Genomic DNA, 19,377 nt, shown 5'->3' with positions numbered 1-19,377 from the left:
AACTCTGACCAAGGAGGGAAAATGTTTCACTGACCTGAGGCCAGAAGTGCAGTAACCCAGGGCTTCTGGCTCCATTTAAATGTGGTGTGAAGAAATACCAGACTTATCAGGCATCTGCATGTTACAGAGAATGGACAATCTTTGGGCCCTATCCAGCCTTCTTTTGTATAATTCCAGGAAGAAGAAAAAGCTGGTTATATTTTGTATAAAAGATGCATCTCAAAGTAGTTGCAGAGTTAAGAAATTTTTCCCAAGTGTTATGAATGCATTTCTGATGTAAATAATGGGAGTTCTAGATAGTTATCCTGTGTTTTGTTTAGCAGCAGAGTGATCTGGGAGTGTGCCTGCAGTTCATGACCAGGACTCAGCTAGTACAGGGCAACTTTGTGTGTACCCTGTGAGTAGCAGTCCTTACAGGATGCCCATGTTCACTTTGATTTTGTATTTTCTGGGCTCACCTGAGTGATGAGCTCCTTTCACTCTGGGTGCAGGGTTGCAGCTCTACCAGCCTCATTCCAGCCTGGCTGTCCAGCAACAGCCCTTCCTGCTGGAAGGATTCCTCATTATTCCCCTCTCTTTGGAACAGGGAGCTCCTGTTTAAACCATTGTCAAAGAGCTTTTGCTAGATATTATTGTTAGAAATGTGCTTAAAAGTCACAGAAGCTCAGGGCAGAAGGGATCCTGAGGAGCAGTGTCTCCTCACAAATACAATGGGATTTCATTGTACACCTCCTGGACAGGAAATCTTAGTTTGGCAAGAGAGGTGATGGTTAAGTGAGAGCAGTGTTCCCTTTCAGTGGGGTGCTGGATCCTTCACTGGTGCATGAGATTCTTTTGTTACAAAAAATGTGCACAAACACACCAAGGTTTTAGTAAGTTGTCTGTTATGCCTTTTGTGTGTTCCACTTTCAGAGGATGCCCTCTTGATTTCTTATAGCTAAACCAGATGAGATTAGGGTGCAATTCCCACCTGGTTTACATGTGGATTTTTTCCTTGAGTCTTTTGTTAACAATCCCAAGTACTTCTGTCTCCCTTTTATGGAATAGAGTAAGTCAAGTTACAGATCAGTGGAAATCTTCCATATCCATGACCATGTAACTCCTTTACAAATCCATGGCATTTTTAGATAATTTTTTCAATAGCTGGTTTACTTTTCCTCTGATACATTTATTTACTTTTGTTGGGTCTGTAACTGTGCACTTGTGATTTTAAATTTGTTATTCTGGCCCATTTCTGCTGTTATGAAGCTCAGTTGACTCCAGGACACACTTGATGCTCTGCCAGTGTGAACTCTTCTGACACCTGAGGATTTTCTTCAGTGGTAATCACTTTATTCCTTAGCATTTTAATCTGATGTTGAGGAATAAATATCACTGAAATTGTATCATTTTATAAATCTATTTTCTGATCTAGTATTTTTTTTTAACTTCTTGCTCATGCAACACAGTTGACTGCACTGATGTCTGGTCCCTGGTCAAAAATGTGTGTTTTCACAGCAAATTCCAATACAATCTTCATCGTGGAAAAAATTAAGTTCCCCTTGTATTGCCAAACACTTGAGATTGTTTTGGACAAAGTACTGCTCGACCCATTTTTAATGATTAAAATAGAGCCTGTCAAGAGAAGGTGAATGTTTCTACTGTTAGAGAAATAGAGTGGAAAAAAATATGGATTTCCTTCAGATAAAGGAGTTGTCTCTTAACTGCAAAGTTGTGTTGCTCCTTTGCAAAGCTTCATGGGATCTGACAAAGTAATTTGTTCATAAAATAAGACTTAATGATATTGAGTGAACACACAGAACTGTGTCTATTAATTTGTGGACTCTCTGTAAAATCTATATATTAAGAAATTCTTCATGAAAACAGATGACTTGAGGAAAGGAAAAAAACCTCTTAAAGAGGGTGATTTATATGTGACCACCAAAGATCTGTTGGAAGCCTTCTTGCTCATGCTGTTTTGTCTAGGAAAGTATATGCAGTATTAATCTGTGAATGACTTAAAAGCTGTGGGAAGAACAAACAGTTGGTGTTTTTCCCAGACTTGCTTGTAAAACCCACCTAGAGATTTCTCCTACTGTGAAAAATACTCCCACTTCAGCTTGATTTACTTCGAGCAAATTGGACCATTCCAAAGATTTTTATATATTGAGCTTTGTAGTTTGAGATGAACGAGTGCAACCCTGAGGAGTCCACCCCAGGGCCTGAGGAAAATGATACATAATTTGGGAAAGTCTACCCAACCTGGGGCAAATTCATGGCTTTAAGGTACCGTTTAGGGAGCTCCAGCCTGGGATATCTGGCAAGCCTTGCTCTCTGAGCAGTCCAGCAAAGCATTTTGTGGAATTCCGCAAAGCTGGGAAGAATTCACCCCCCTGTCTTAGCAGAACTATAGATTGTGCTCCTTACAAAGATGTTACATCCGTGAGGGGTCACGCCGTGAGCAGCACACAGTAAATTAAGTGGAAGGTTTCCCAGATTCTCAAGAAGTCACTTTGTAGTGCTGTGAAGTATTTAAAGGCATGTCTGTTTGCTTGCCAGCTCATAAACGCTTGTCATTCATGTCCTTAACAAGGCCAGCAGGTCAGAACTGCCTGGATTGTGTTTTTAAGACAGTTAGACAGGCATGCTGAGATTTGTCCATTTGATGTAATTTATATCAAGCTGACGCTTGTTTCCAGCATAGACCCCCTGGATGGAGAAGCTTCTTGGAACACGTTCAAAAGACCTCACAGAATATCTCATATCTGCACTATTTATTCAGTGTCAAATCAACTGTCTTTTCCCTGCTGGCCCCCCGAAGGGGAGAACTTGACATGCCAGGGGAGGTTAGTTTTTATCTCAGCTGGTACATAGATCATTTCTCCACCCACCTGTCCCCAGTGGCTCTGCAAGACAATTTCTCACTCTTAACCACTGCAGTGGCATGAGAATGAGGAGCAGGCAGACTGGCTGTGCTCAGGGGTGGTGACAAGGACTCAGGTGGCTGTGACAGCAGGTGCTCTGTTACCAAACTGGCTATTGAAAACAGAAATTCGGGTTCAGTTCATGCCAGTGTCCTTTTCTCACCTCGTACAGCCAAGAAAATCAAGACAAATTCTTCATTAAACAAGAATTTCCAACTATTGGCAAAGATAACAAGTGAGTGACCAGATATCCCTGTTCTTTAGAAGCTAATCCCATAGAGCCCAGGCATAAAAACATTGTGGGTAATTTGTGCTCACTCAGTGAATGTTTGTTCGAGTTTTTCAGAATTAAGATAGTGATGGCAAGTCAAAATGTGAACGTGATGTGTGTGTTTCACATGAGAAGGTGTGAGAATTGTGACTTTGCCATGATATGCACAAACTGTACTAGAGAAACGTGTTTATAACAGTGGTCTCATGCTGCTGGGATTGAAAATTACATTTGACACCACCATTTATCACCCTTGATGTATCCCATGATCCATCAAGGGATGTGGCAGTTCTGTGTAGTGAATCTCAGTGTGTCCTTCAGTATGAACAAGGAGCTCTTCAACACAAGATTTAGTGGCACCAATTCTAGCAAAAAGCCAGCTGACATTTTTCAAAGAAGGTTGATTTTCAGAATTGCCATTTTTCATAAGTAAAATATTTCACAAGCAGTCATCATGCTTTTCAAATTACTCATATATGAGTGGCTTAGATTATTGTAATAAAACCTTATGGGTTATCATTTTCCTCAGTGTTCATAACCCCAGCTTTTCCTCTGAGCTGTGTTACCAACATAAAAGCCATCATTTCTAAGCACCATGTAACAAAAAACCAAACCCCTGTTTTTTTGCAGTGCTCAGCAGACTGTGGCAGGGGAATTCAGAAAAGAACAGTGACGTGCACAAACTCCCAAGGGAAATGTGATGCAGCCACCAGGCCAAGAGACGAGGAGGAGTGCGAGGATCACACAGGCTGCTACGAGTGGAAAACAGGAGACTGGTCCAAGGTAACAGCGAACACCTTGTGCTGTTTTCTTTCTGAGAGCAAAGATGTTCAGGGTGCTGAGCTCCTGTCTGCTGTCTGCATTAAATTGCAGTTTAAATATTTAGGAAGCAATGGTTTAACTGGTTTTCAGGGCAGCCTGGGATCTACACACATTGTCCAGTCCTAGACTCATTCCAGCCACCTGAAATGAAAGAAAGGCTTCAGTTTAAAGGCAGAGCTAAAACCTCAGTCCCTTCCTCAGGGCTGGAGCTTACCTTCACTTAGGCTTGTCTGAACGTTGTTTCTCCAGTGACATCAGTGGAATTAATTCCTGAATGCAGTGGATTGAACCAGAGCAGAGTCTGCTCTGTACTTGCATTCTGATCTTAGAGTAATATGAGGTTTTGCTTGGGAAGGAGGCCTGGCAGTGTGAGAAACTCAGCCCCTGCCAGTGTTGTTCAGAAAGCATCTTTACATTACTGACTCCGTGTTTGCATAAAGGACTACAAATTCCCAGTAATATTATATTCCAGTTTGGTTTTATCTTATCTTTCTAACTGTGCTGTTCTTTAAAAAGAAAACCTACATTCTGTTCTGGAATGTATGGCATATGCAGAAACCACTGGGATGCAGGAGTTGCACTTTGCTTTCCAAAAACCCAAACTCCAGCAAGCAAAATCCAATGAAGCAGAGGCCCAGGATGGGCAAATTGGCTTATCTGTGATTGCCTTTTTTTTTTTTAGGAATTGCAGTTATGTATCTACTCTGTCATAGATACATGAATTTAGTGGTGTCAGTGCTGGAGAATGCAGGAAGAACCTGCCACATACAGAGTGTCTGTATTTATGCTGAGCCAGGAATTTATGTCACAAGATGTTTACAGTATTGAACATTATTTTATTCATAACCTGGCACTCAGAGTCCATGCAAGCTGGCCAAAACAAACAGTCCCCATGTGTTAACAGGTGAAATAATATTATTTATTTATTTGTGGAACACTAAAACATTTTGGCATGCAAAGGGACCCGGGTTCTCTTGATAGGGAGGAATATGAAATAATTGTGTATTCACTGATTACGTGGATTGAAAGTTCAGTGTTGTGTGAACAGTTCCAATCTGATAAAGATGTTGGCTCACTGCTGGGAGGGCTGCAGTCTTACATGGGTCACAGTAAACAGTGTTGTTTGATGGGTTTAATGTTTGCATGTGAGCAGGGCAGGATCAGTGCAAAATCATTTGTTGTTTGTGGTTCTTAACTCAGGATCAGGATCATCCCTGTGCAGGAGGGCACAAAAGCTTGTGTGCTGCATATGTGGCCTGCTTCTGTCTGCAGGGAGCTTGTGCCAGTGCTCTGCTTCCCAGGAATTTCACTCTGTGTGAGTCCAGCAGGATGTTCTTGGACTTAGATTTGGTTTGTAATGAGCATTTAAAATTCTAGACATATTGGTTAATTCTGACCGGACACTTAGGTCACACAATTAGATTCTTATTCTCTGAGTAGAGGGGTAGAGATTGCAGAAAAGGGTAGGTACAATTCTTAGAAGAAAATGTATTGTTCCAGAAACCCAGATAGCTGAAATGTTTAAAGTGGAATTCAATTCTTCACAAATCCTGAGTGAAGGATTTTCATCATGAGGATTCAGAAGCTTTAATACAGGGCTTGGACTTAGGAGAGGAGCCTTTACAGCTATCAGCAACTCTGGCTTAAAACAGTTCCTCCTTTAAGGAGAAGCACAAAGTCTGTAGCCATTAGCTTATAGTGAACTCTTTAAAACTCATCCTTCCAGGGCAAAATTCCACTGTAAAACATTTGTTCCCAGCCCTGTAAAAGTCACTGTGAGAGAGCTTTGCTGACTAAGATGGAAACTTTTTTTCTGTTAATACAAATTGATCTCAGAACAAGCAACAACTTTGTGCAATTAATGTGTTGTGCATTTGTTGCTTATTGTTGAGAACCATCAGGGAAGCACGATTTAACTAACAGTGATAATTATCAGAGATTAAAATAATGGGCCTTGATGCTTTGTGTGCAAACAGCTTGCCTGGTGACTTGGCCACTGATCCTTAATTTCCCAAACCAAGATCCTCTTTGAAGATGCTGAGAAGTCGTGTAAGAGAGAGGGAAAACCTCATTTAAAAAGTCAAGTTCAGATACAACTTGTAAATAGAGCAGGCTGTTTGGGTGGTATGACAGTGCTATTTTTGTGTTAGTAGTGGCAATTTGTAGAACACACAGACTCTGTGCCTGAGGAGATGGATCAGCTCCCCAAGGAGCTCCCTGCAGCAGTAAAACCTCCACACCCACCCAGACAAATTGTGATTTTAAGTCCTCAGCTCTCGTGTAGAAGAGGTGAGGGCTGGAGAAGAGGTGAGGGCTGGAGATGAGGCCATGCTGATCTGAGACCTGCACCCACCAGCCAAACCTCATCCACTGACTTTAGCAACAGCTCTGTAGCCATTATCCATGCCTGAAAGAAGAGGGATTTTATCCCATTTTCTGTCAGGTTTATTTGCAGCTGGTCCTTGCTGTGTCCTGTAGCTTTTGGAAAGCATTTGGAGCTAATTGTCACGTTTGTATATTCTTAATATATTTGCAGCATGTTTCAAGTGTTACACAAGAAACTGATATATCTAGTTCACTTTGCAAACACATAAGGCCAAGTTTGTAAAGTTATTTTAAATGGCTCTGAATTTGCCTTTGTTAGCCCAGTGCTTGAGATACAAACTGTACTGACAGAGAGTCTCTAAAGACAGAGAGTTGCTCTGTTACTAGACCTCTGTTACCACTGCTACTAAACCTGCAGCTCTACACTGCTGCCACTTCTCTTTTAAACCCATTATCTTAAAGGGATATAAGTATTATTTTTAGCATTTAACTCAGCATGAGTGATACAATGCTCCTGACCCCAGAGTCTTCAAACCTAATAGAAACATGATTTGCACAATGCAAGACCCACTGAAGGTGTTAACCTGAAATTGTTATTTTATTTTTGCCTGGATTCTTCAGAATTGCAATTCATTATATCATCCTTTTTTGTACATGATGCAATATACAAAAGAGAGTCCAAGCCATCTCCCATTCAGTCGTTTCTTCCAAGAGGAAATTCCACATCCAGTTTGCATTCAGTTAAAGAAACAAACATCTCATACACTCGTTCTGCTTTGAAATAGTTCCTCCTTGTTTGAAATCCGAGCTGTTAAATGTTCTAGCACTGGAAGCATTTTTACATTTTTGTTGTAGTTGTGCTGGTCAGAGGAACAAACACAGGTTGCTCAGTTTCCCAACACTTGCCTCAGACTCCCAGACTGCTGAAATGTGCCTCTTGATGCTTTAGCAAGACAGTAGTCCATTCTTTCATGGTGAATTATATTTTTGCTGACAAACTTTACATCGAGGATTACATTCCTGCAAGAACAGAGCGTGTCTTTATGTGTGTGGCTCTCTGGGGAGCTGAGCAGGACACACAGCCCAGCTCCACACCATTCCCTGCCCCAGACTGTGCTGACAGGGGCTCTGCAGGGCATGGACCTGGCATTGGAGTCACTGGAAACGTGTCCCACATGATGCAGGGAGCTGGAGGGGTTGCGAGTTGTGGTGGTGACACGGATCTTGTGCTTGAAGGTGAGCAGGGGCTGCTTTTTGGCCACCCAAGGCTGCCCCCTATCCTCAGCTCTTTCCCCTTCTGCTCCAGCAGTGATGTGGCAGGAAAAGATGGCCCAGGGGAGAACTTACTGCTGTCCATAAGCACCTCAAAGCAGGTTGTGTTGAGGGGAGGGTCAAGCTCTTCTCCCAGACAACCAGAGATAGCACAAGGGAGGTTCAAGTTGGATATTAGGAAAATGTTCATCAGTAAAAGAGTGGTTAAGCATTGGAACAGGCTCTCCAGGGAAGTGGTGGAGTCACCATCACAAGCAAATGAGGCACTCAGTGCTAAGGTTTAGTGGGCAAGGTGGTGTTTGGTCAAAGGTTGGACTTGACCTTGGAGGTCTTTCCCAACCTTAGTAATTCTTTAATTCTGTACAGTCCAAGGCTATAATTTTTAGTTCCTCTCCTCCAGTTGTCCCTTGGACTCTTCTAAGGTAAAATTGAGGAGGCAAGGTTATATAGCAGGAGCAATTCTCCACAAAATTTTTATGGATTTTTATTTATTTCCAGTTTTAGTTAATTGTTTCTCTATTTCACGTGCCTCAAATTCTGTCCTGACTGAAGTTCTGTATTTGGAGCCAATAGCACAGAATGGTTCAAGGCTCCCAGTTTCATTTTTTGACTATTCTCCATTTCACTGATGTTGTATCAAGAAAGTTGGAATTACAAGCCAGACACACAAGCTCCATCATTAGCCCTGACTTTCACAAGGGGCATTTTCAGCTCTGTGGGTGGAAGTTTAAATATAAAACTTCTGTCCCTCAGGCAACAATTTAGCTCATTAACCTATTATATTACCTAGCCCAATGAAAAGATTTTTAGAAGAAGAAAGACACATAGAGGCCTTGTAGCATGTTGGCTTTGCCATATTTTTTTCTTTGCAGTTACAGTAGGTGCTCTGTAAATACTAAGGCCTGTATTAATCTCAGATAACCCAGTGTAAATCCAGGGTAACTGTCTTTCATTCTTCCCTACAACCCACTGGCCACAGGCCAAGGATCTCACTCAGCACACTGGGTCAGATATCAGTCTCTCTTACCTGAGGGTAAACCCAGATTAATTCAGGCACTTGAGTTAATGCAGGTTTATGCCAATGCCATGCAGAGCAGGATCTGACCTCGTGGGCTGTGCAGAATCTTTGGGTATTGGGTAGGAACCATCACAGATTTGTGCTCTGAGCAGAAAGCAAATCTATGACACATCAAGCTGGGCTTCTACTAGCTGAGAAAGTAGAGGAAAAATCTGTTTCTACCACTTCACTTCTTGTATAACCACCTGGCACAACTTTCACTGGATTCAGAGAGATTGAACACTCCAGAAATGGAAAGCCCCAGTAAGGATCAGCTTGGCAAAGTGTAATGTTAAACAACATTCTTGTTGCCAAATAGTGTCAATAGTGATAAAGCACATCTGAAAAATCACCCAGAGCCACCTGCCCTCCCTGGGCATCAAGAGTTGCCAATTCCTTTACAGAACTGAGCCTGTGAAATGCTGGAGATGGGTTCTCATCCCAGGAGGACATTAACAGTAGGGAGAGAAAAAAAGAATCTAATTTCCTGTAAGAAAAATACTGGCTTTGTGCCAGACATTGAGGTGCTTCACACTGAAGATCAGCAGTCATTCATCACAGTGGGTGGTAACAAGGATTTGTAATTGCAAATTAATTGTTTTGGCAGGATTACAGGAGGTCTTATTCTCTGAGAGATAAACCCCCAGCCTTGCAGTACACCAAAAAACATGTTGGGTTTTGGGGCTTTTTTTTCAAAAATACAGACTCCCAGTGCCAGGAAGGCATATTTTCCAAGCTCCAAATGATTGGGAACGTCAACAAAATCCTCTATGTGCCTCACTTTCAATGATTAATTCATATTACATAATAAGAAGAGTAAATCAATGACAGCTGTGGTTTGAGAGGTGTATTAAAAGCTGTTATAAATATAGAAGCAAAACTGTCCTTTGTTCTAACACTTATTACAAATTCATGGCTTGACCTGACATCTGTTTGTGATAAGCTATGGACAACTTGGTTATTCTTCATAAAGGTCAGAACTAAGTTAATCTTCTTCTACCTTGGAGAAAATAACTTTTCTTGTTGGATTGAGAGAAAACTCTGCAGGAGGGGTGGTAGCTTAAAACTGTAGTGGCACATCAGAGCTGACAGAACCTTCTCTGCCACTGAACAACTTTGTGATTTATGGCTGCTCACGTCCTTCAGCAGCACTGGAAGGTTGTCCACAGGCCTCACTGATGCACATCAGTTGTTCTCCAGAAGGTGATGGAGCTAGGTGGGACAGGAGAGGATCCAACAAGCTTTAGTAGTCAAATTCCCTGCTCCTATGGTCCTGGACATAGCCAGGAGCCAGAGCATCTGTCCTAGACCGAAGTCCTGCCCCATGGACTGCTCTGAGCTGTGGTTCCCTGCGGTTTGTGGCTCTGGCACACGATCACTGATGTGCAAACCAGAGCCTTTCTTGCCAACAGCTAAATCTCAAAGCACCCCTCCCTACAGGAGATGAGATCAAATGGCCCAAAATTGGTTTTACCAGCAAGGAACACTCTTGGGTTTGAACAGGGCTTCAGTAAGATGAATGCCACCCTTCTGCTCCGTGATTGTGTGTCCCCACATCTGTGGAATGTCTTTAGCTGTGGCAGAGGTGGAAATGTTGCATCATGGCACTAAAACAAGGTCAAGCCTGTGCCTAGGCTTGGGCTAAGAGCCAGCCCCAGTGGATGCAGCTCTAGTTAGGAACTGGGCATGGAAAGGGAAGAGATGCTGGCTGCAGAGCTGGCTGTGTCCTTCCCCTGGGCACTGCAGGCTCCAGGAACCAAGAACTGTTTGTGCCTTTCAAGCTGTTCCTTATTTGCACAACAAATTGCACAGCTCATCTCCACTGGAGTTTCTAGGAACATCCCTGGTACAAATTATTAAGGTTCTGTAGTAAAAGAGAATGTGCTGCAAAAAGATCAGATTGATCTGAGCACTGAAAAAGATCAGTGTTTTGTTTGAAGTGGAGCACGCTCTGCCACAGTGTTTTTGTCTCATATTCCAACACAGCCTCCAGTGATCCTATTAACTGGAAGAGTAACTTCTCTTTTTTGATATTTTATTTAAAAGCCTGGTCCATTAAGTGCATTTTTTTGATGGAGAGTTAAAGCCTTCCACCAAGACCAGTGGATTGGAAATGAAATTCCATTGTGATTTTTTTTTTACTCTTGTTTTTTAAAGTGAAAAAGGAGAAAGAGTGAAAGACAAGCCTGTTCAAGTATTGGCATTCATTTTCTCTGAGTTTCTCTGAGATTCTACAGTGTCTAGGATCATGTTTTTGAAAATAAGGGGAGTAGTAATTCACCATTTAAATTCTGTAGTACCAGTCTGAAGAGGATTTTCCCCTTGAATACCTACAGCACACAGTATGTACTGCTAGCAGGGACTGCTGTAATTTCCCAGTCCTTTCAACAACCTTTTGAGATTTATAATGACTGCCAAGGCATTAAGGTGACAATCTCCCAGAACACCTTTAAGGAGCAGTGAGTACCAGTGTGACTGACTGTGCAAAGAGATTAAACAGTGTTAGCCAGCATCACACATGTCAGAGCTGGGTAGCTCCATGTCCAGAAAATGCTCAGGCAGGACTGAATGAGAGATGAGCAGTCTCTTGCTGAAATTAAAAAATCCTAAAGGAGTCCTTAGTTTAATTACTTTCTTTAATAAATTGCACTGGGGGAGCACTGATCATTAACTGATGAATAACTAATAGTAAGTAATAATGCATTCAGGGGGGCTTCAGTTCCCAGGATGTCCTCTCAGGATAACATCTGGAGTGGGGATAGAGCTCATGTGAGCCCTGAGAGCCTGGCTCAGCACAAGCAGCTCACAGTGCTGTAGGAACAGGAGGAATTCTCCAGCATCCAGCCTGACCCAAGTTCTGTGATCCCGTGGATGTCCATTACTACTGGGGCTGTTTAAAATTACCTTGGTTATGCCTTTTGCATTAGGTGTTTTTCACCATCAGGTCCTTGCATTTGTCCTGGTGGAATAAGCTCTGGAGTATTTCCACTTTGTGCCACAGGTCCACAAGTGCAGTAGGTGACCTGCTAGAATATGGGCCCCAGTGGGCAGCACTGAATCACCTCAGCTCTGCTTGAGCCTGTTCTTCAAATCCAGTTTGAAACCTTGTGAGAAGTAAATTCTGCCTGATTGGAATATTGGATTAAATGGCATTTTCTCATCAGCATCCACCTGGCCTCCACTGCACAAGTACTTTAGGGGCACTGTCACTGCCCAGAATATTCATGTGTTCAGCCTTTAATCTCTGAACTCTCTGTATACAATGGAGCTTTTCAGAATAGCAAAGCCAAACTTAATTATGCAGTGAGACATGCTGGATGTGCTGGTCAGGTCTTGTTCCTTGGGGTTGCACAGTTTGAAAGTACAGCTGTAGGCAGTTTGCAAAAATTGCTTCTCTTTTCCTGCTAAGATACTGTCACATCAGCCACGAGCATTTGCTGCCATAATTTATTGTTTCTTCCCGTACTGAGTCAGAAGGGTATGCATTTTTTTCTTCTTGGCTAAATTAAACAAATCAGTCATTTCACAAAAGTTTCCAAATGAAAGATTGTTGTAAGCAAGACCAGATATGTTCTTTTACAGATCTGGGGTTCAAAAAGAAGAAGAAGAAAAAAGAAAAGAACAAGGAAGCTTGAAAAACAGCTTACAGATTGCTATGGGCTAATTAGATCTTATCAGTGAAAAGACAGATATTTCTTTCTTTAGCATGATGCCATGGTGAAAGTTGACCTGGTGTTTATGAAAGCATATTGCATGCTGCTTTTCAGCTAGAACTGTGGGGTTTAAAGGAGTGATCCTCATAAAAAGCCTGATGTGAAGGTGTGTGGAGCACTGGCTCTCAGAGCACACATGTGTGTGCTATTAAGGTCCCGGGAAGGGAGCAATTACAGGACCTTTGTCATTCATCTCAGATGCTGTGTTAGAATGTTTTTAATAGGAACTTCTCTTGCTTTCTTTCTGACTTTCATAGAGGCAAGAAATAAGACCCCCGAGGGGAAAAACACTCTACCCTAACGCCTTGAATGCTTGAACTCTGAAGTCAGTAAAGCATAACTCTATCTCTAATATTGGAGCTTTAGCCATGGTGTTATCCTTGGCTTCAACAACTTCCAGCAAACTGGGGGCAAACCAGTATCTTTAAACATCAGCTGCCTGCAGACTGATGAATAAAGAGAAAACCCCATCTTGCCTGCAGCTGACTTATGACAGTCATCTAGAACTGGATCTCCCTCTGACAGATCAGCCCTCTCTGTACTGGAGTGTGCTCAGGGTTGGCTGGAGGGATGCTGTGACCTCCTGCTTCTGCTGGGAGAAGTTTCTTACAAAAAAATATTTTTACATCTATCCCTTGGAGGTTAGAAAAGTGACATTTCTGAAGGTGTCCTGGGGTCTGAAATGTATCCCAGCCTCTCAGGAGCCCTCAGCAATGATCCATTATCCCATTCAGTCCTGAGCCTGTGTCTGTGCTGGTAAATCTGTTCCTTTTCTGCCCCCATTAAGCCTCAACAGAGGGATTCTTTGGACTCTCTGCTGTGCTGCCCAACAGCAGCCCTGCCCTGGCTTAAGTCATTCTCATTCCCCTCTCTTTCTCTGCTATCTTTTGTAGAGCAGGAGTTGATGAAGGCCCTGACAGATCTCAGCACTTTCTGTAAATTCATTCTATTTTAATACCTAATATTCTCCTGAGGCATTTGCTTTCAAAGCAATTAGACATCTGTCAGCACCTTTGCTAGATTTCAAGCTTTCATATCAGTATCCTAAGGTGGAAATAGCATTCCAGTTGAAAAATCATAGCTTGCTTCTAAGGTTAGAGTTTTTCAGTGAGTAAATCTTCTTTAAGCTGTTGAATGCAGCTGCTGCCTTGACAATTTGTGAGTTTATTTCCTTCTGGATATCCCCACTGGCTTGCATGTTAGTGCCAAAGAATGTGAATGCAGGCATTTTTGTCTTGCTTTTGCCTTCCTAAGCAGTGTTTGAACTGGGAGTTACAGGGGCTCTCATTAGCTTCACTTTTTGTAGCTGTTTATTAACCACCTCTATTTTACAGTGGTGAGCAACCCTTTGATCTTTGCATGGGGGTGGATTTCCAGTTTAGGGCATTATGGCTAAATTCTGTGCATTTTGCACGTGCATTTTAGTGATGGTGACACCTCTGGCAGTGCCTGGTGGAAGGGAAAATCCCCTTCTTCCTTTGGCACCAGCATCTCTGCTCAACCCTTGTCCCAGCCCCAGCTTCCCAGAGGAGGCAGATTGCTGGGGGGTCTTCTCTGCTGAATCCAGCCCTGAAAATTGGTCTGTGGATATGGTTCCTTGCTCCACAAACATTTGGGAACAGAGAGTCCATAGCAATGCATTTAGCTGTCCAGAGAAGGAGAGAAGGTATTTATGGGAATTTGCTGTACACTTGGAGTTTGATTTTTATGCCTCTTTTAATGATGTCCTCTTCCAATAGTGCAGCATGAGTAACAATTCCCCCTTTGTATGTGTTTTGTATCTATTCCTATTTCCTATTGAAATTCCTAGGAAAGAAACTATCCAAGTACCGAGTTGAAAATTTCGTCTTAAAATAAGCCAGATGTCCAACCTTCCTTTAGCTGCCAAGCCCTAAAGAGTTCAAGAAAGATGTTAAAATCTGTCTTCCTGGCTGTGAAAAACTAATTGCATAGCATAGGTGATGATCCCAGTCTCCCAGGAGAAGGAATAAAACTGCTTCAGGCAAAAGCTCTGCTGTTATTTGTCTGAGGATTGGAGCTGGCAGTGTCTGTGGAAAAAAGTTTCACTGCTTGCCCTCCTTGCTGCTTAACAAATGCAGAGACAGGAACACAGATAAAGGTGGGTGAGTGTTTTTGTGCTGGTATCTGAAAACCTCATCCACCTTATGAGAAAAATGCTGGGTTTGTCCTCTTTTCCCTTCTTTCTTCCTGTGTCCCCCCTGTTAAGGGCACAGGGAGTGCTTAAAAGCCAGAGACAGAGGTTTCAGGCTCACTGTTGCAATCATGTGACGGAAGCCCATGGCCTGAGTTGTTTAATGCCTGTGTGATAACAGCAGTTCTGTTTGCAAAATGGATGTACAATTCCTCTCCCAAAGCAAGGAGTTTGGGGAGGATTAAGATTAGTAAAGCACTGTGAAGACTAAAAGTGCCACTGAATCCTGAGGATTAAAGGTTGTATTTGACTGGTGAAGTGGAAGGGCCTAATAGTTGCATTTATCAGGATGAAAATAGTTCATTTTAAATCCAGTGGCTGTGCCTGACTGGCTTCCAGGCTGGTGGAAGTCACTGAGGGCGCTCAGTGCTGGGAAAGAGCTGAAGGACACACAAAACTAATGTAATGCCCAGATCTCACTGCATAAATTCAGGTTGTGAAGGGGATTTACATCAGGGACTTTAATTCCTGATTTTTGGAATAGCTCACTGTAGGACAGGAGAAGGGTTCATTCAGCATAATCCTAAATACTATAACCATTGCTGAGGTATTATTTCATAGTGGTCAATTTTTTATGTAAATTCAACACCTGAAAAATCTAAGTGTAAAAATAACTGTCATAAGCTGGTGTGTTGAACCTAAATTGAAATAAAAAAGATTGTAAAGGAGAAAAACCCAAACAGCAAGGATTTCTTGTGGTACTTCCAGACCAAAATGACCACAGCTTTGCTGTACTCATTCCCCTTGGATGTAGAGGTGGAGCCCTGTGTGCATCCACATGTTCTGCCCTTGGATCTGGGTCTCACAAGCCTCCACTCTGCACACACAGGATTTGTACCTGAACTTCAGTCCAACCTCAGTGATGCCCAACTCCTGAACCTCTCCAGTGTTTGGCATCTCTCCTTTGAGAATTACCTCTTGGAGGTGATGGTGGTTTTCAGGGAGAAAGCTCCAATGCCCTGACTTTGGTGAGGAACAGCAGAGGACAGAAAACATGACCTTTTTTACATCATTCTGTTGATACCTCCCGGGCTTTCCCTCACCTCCTCCTCTCCCCCATCGTTTGCTTGTGTGTGGCTTTAGCAGAAACAGGAATCTTACCCAAGTCTTGCAAGCCATTGTTTCTTTATGTTAAATACAAGGTTCTTTTATTGACTCCAGCTGCTGCACCTCCCTGTGCTCACTGTGTTTGCTTTATTAAAATTGAACAGTGTGCAAGTAGGACATTGTAAATCACAAGTGACTGGGCCAGAGGAAGAGGGAGGGAGAGGGAGGGACTCTGACTGTATGACAACAAAGAGAGCATATGAACAGGCTGGGCCTCCTGGCTAATAGCAGCCAAAACTCATGAGTACAATTTGCAATTGCTCCCAGGAGGACAGGCAAGGGCCAGACAGTTAGCAGGGATAGATGGGAGTGAAACTAGAATACCTGATGTGTTCTCTCCAGAACAGAGCTTCTCAGGGCTCTGGGCACACAGGAGCTGCCAGCCTCTGCTGGAACTCTGGGATTTATCTGATATCAGTGCCTGGCTGTGGAGGAAGCCTTGTTAGACCATTCAAGTCTTGGAGAGAGCTTTTAAACCAAGAACCACCGGGTCCCTCACAGAGAGGAAGGTGGAAGCTGCTGGTCCATAATTAACCACTACATATTTTTCAGCTTTGCCTCTTCATGACTGGTGGGAGGAATTGCATTTTTGTCTGCTTGAACCCCATGGGTATCGACAGGGGACAGTCAGAGTAGGTGAACTCAGGGCAGAAAGATAACAGGTTCCTTCCCTGTGCCAGGAGAGTTCCTCTGCTCACAGCACTCCCTGAAGGTGCAAAACCACCACAGACAGCACAGCAGCCACACAGAGTGTCCCTGGCTGCCACAGTGACCCAGCTGAGAGCCCTCAGCAGCACAGGGCTGCACCCTGTGCCCTGGCAGTGACTTGTGCTGTGCCACGTGAGCTCAGTGTGCTCTCTCCTGCAGTGCTCCTCGACGTGCGGCAAGGGGCTGCAGTCGCGCGTGGTGCAGTGCATGCACAAAGTGACCGGGCGCCACGGCAGCGAGTGCCCCGCGCTGGCCAAGCCTGCAGCCTACAGGCAGTGCCACCAGGAGGTCTGCAACGACAGGATCAACGTCAACACCATCACCTCACCCAGGCTCGGTGAGTCAGGGGCTGGGGGGAAGGTACCAGCTGCCCAGGGCGCTGCAGTGATTGTCCAGGAGCAGAAATCGAGAGAGGCTCAGCCGGACTCCAGCCTAAATGTGGCTAGGTCCTGTCTGAGCCTTGCCTCAGGCTGTGCCCAGGTGGAGTGCTTGGCATGGCAGAGGAGGGAGCTGAGAGCAGCAGGAGCACACAAATGGTGGGTGATTGATTGGATTGACTGACTGACTGACTGACTGACTGATTGATTGATTGATCAATCACAGGTGAGGGAGCTGGCAGGTGCATTGTTCTCCATCACAAACCCTTCCACACGCTGCCTGTGCTGCAGTGAGTGTGAAATAGGATCATTTATTCATGGTGCCCCAAGAAAATCCATGACTCTCACAGGTGGTTTGATGGATTGATTTCCCCAGAGGGGCAAGAGAACATCCAGCCTCTTCCTGACCCTCTGATTTTCTGTCACTTCCTCTTCCTCACTGCATTCCTTGTGTCCCTGGCTGGGATGGGAATATGGTGATAACCATCTCTCCTGAAACACCTAACACTGTACCTAAGACATGCCACTAATTAAGAATGCCTCTGTTGATACAAATTTGTGGGATCTCATGATTTTCCACATTGGTTTATGTACAAAAATATAAATATACTAAATATATATTTTTCTGAAGTTCAGCCCTGTGTGTTCCACCGCAGCTCCAAGAACCAAGTTGGTTTCTTTACATTTCACACATCATCACCAGTAAGATGAAGCTAAATTGAGGCATCAGCTACACTGACCCAACCTCATGGGTGCCTCCTGTCCCCTTTTGGTAGAAGAGTTGTAAACAAGGAGAGATTACCAGAAAGAGCAGCCTCCTCCTTCACATCTGAGCTGATCTTAAAGACTAAGAAACCTCCAACACACATGAAAACACAGAGCTGCTAAATAATAAAGAACCGTTTTCTAATAATGCTGTCCAGTATTAAATAACACTTAAACTAGGGCTGGACTTGAAGCTTCTGAACTGAAATTTGTTCCCCAAAAGTTTACCAGATGTTTTAAGAGAAAATGGGGACTTTCGTTCTTGCAAATGCACTCATGCTGAGGGGTTTCTGTCCTCTTTTGGTATGAGAGTACTTCCCAGATATTTTAGCACTAAGAGCACAGTGGAAGGAAAACATTTCATTTGAGAAGTAAGCCCTTGATACACTGATGAGACAAGAATTCCATCCTAATTCACGTTTTAGGACAAAGCAATAAAATGCTCATGTGTTTAGAAGACTGAGGAGGCTCAAGTCCCTGCTGAAAATAATCTGCAAGCAATTTGGGATGCTTTTGTTTCTAAACCAGGCTTGGAATCACCAGAGCCAGAAACAATGATATTTGGTATTAGTGGAAAGACATATCATTGAGTGTTTTGCTCTTTTTGCTTATAAACAATTCTAATTGGATTATCTTTAAACAGAATTTTCTCTTTTCTGCAATGGAAGCAAAAAAAAAAAATCAGAAAAAAATCCCAGTAGTCTACAGACCCCACGCTGCCTTGTCCCTACTTCAGAATGGGTTTTTGTCTTGGATAACATTTCCAAAAATATCTCAGTGTGGAGTTCACCTCACCTGGCTTTTATGTCTGTGTCCAGTGTCTCTCATTGATGACACATTCAGAGGGATTCATCCTGTCACTTCTTTCCTGTCTTGCTTCACAACCTATCAAGGACCTTGGACCTCTGAAACATTAGTCCTGGCCTTGTTGGTGGCTTAGTTTCTCTTATGTGAACTCTCCCATCTCAGATTCATAAGCTCTGTCTCAAAGTGTTCTTGCCAGGTGTGTGATTTAGTCATCTCCATCCCATTGACTGCAGTGTGGAGTTCATGGCCTTAAATCTGGGCTGCATCTTTGGGTGTTTTGTTCATCCAGGCCTGTTTGCCTCTGAGACAAAACAGGTGCAACAGGAGGAGGTTTGCACTCCCCATTCATGTCCAGGGAAGGCAGGAAGCACTTCCAGAGCCTGATATTTTGGCAGAGAGAATCTCACCTGCTCTCCAGCGCCGGCAGCGAGCGTGGCCCTCCCTCCCCTCGGGTGCAGGGCTTTTGGTCACACCTGCAGTGCTGTTCCCTGGCTAACCTGGCAGTTTCTCCTTTCTTGTCTCCTCCCAAGCTGCCCTCACCTACAAGTGCACGGGGGACCAGTGGACAGTGTACTGCAGGGTGATCCGTGAGAAGAACCTGTGCCAGGACATGCGGTGGTACCAGCGCTGCTGCCAGACCTGCAGAGACTTTTATGCAAACAAGATGCAGCAGAAGAGTTAATGAAGCTGTGCCACTCCTTAGAGTCTTCCAGCTGTTGGTATGGAAATCACAGACTAGTAGGTCTGAGTACTGGAACTTCATGAGTTGCTACAGCATGGTGGATCCCAAAGCACACCTAATGAGACTTGAAACTAATCCTACAGACTGGATACCAAAGTCATCTGCTCATCCACCTTAAAAAAACACACAGAAAGGGTCATCTCAAGGAACCAATCATTTCTGAATATTTTGACATCCTCACATTTTTCCTTAATGCTTTTTTAATATATTAAATCACCTGCCACTGGATGGCTTGCTACCATTAAAGAAAAGGACAAGAGTTGCAAAGTGATTACTTTGGATAAGGTTATGGGTAC

At 43.5% G+C, this 19,377-nt stretch overlaps 1 protein-coding gene across 1 annotated transcript in view; it reads left to right on the top strand.

Moving 5' to 3' along the window:
• Positions 1–19,209, top strand: part of ADAMTS17 (ADAM metallopeptidase with thrombospondin type 1 motif 17) — a 152,030-nt gene extending 132,821 nt beyond the window's left edge. Inside the window, exons 20-22 of the mRNA XM_066558883.1 lie at positions 3,805–3,957; positions 16,550–16,727; positions 18,870–19,209. Of these exons, the coding sequence (XP_066414980.1) occupies positions 3,805–3,957; positions 16,550–16,727; positions 18,870–19,021 (483 nt within the window). The 3' untranslated portion in view covers positions 19,022–19,209. The remainder of the gene's footprint in view (positions 1–3,804; positions 3,958–16,549; positions 16,728–18,869) is intronic.
• The last annotated feature ends 168 nt before the right edge of the window (positions 19,210–19,377 follow it).

This window comes from Molothrus aeneus, chromosome 13 (genome assembly GCF_037042795.1).
Source record: "Molothrus aeneus isolate 106 chromosome 13, BPBGC_Maene_1.0, whole genome shotgun sequence".
Classification (NCBI taxonomy): Eukaryota; Metazoa; Chordata; class Aves; order Passeriformes; family Icteridae; genus Molothrus; species Molothrus aeneus.
This window is presented reverse-complemented; position numbering and strand designations above follow the sequence as displayed.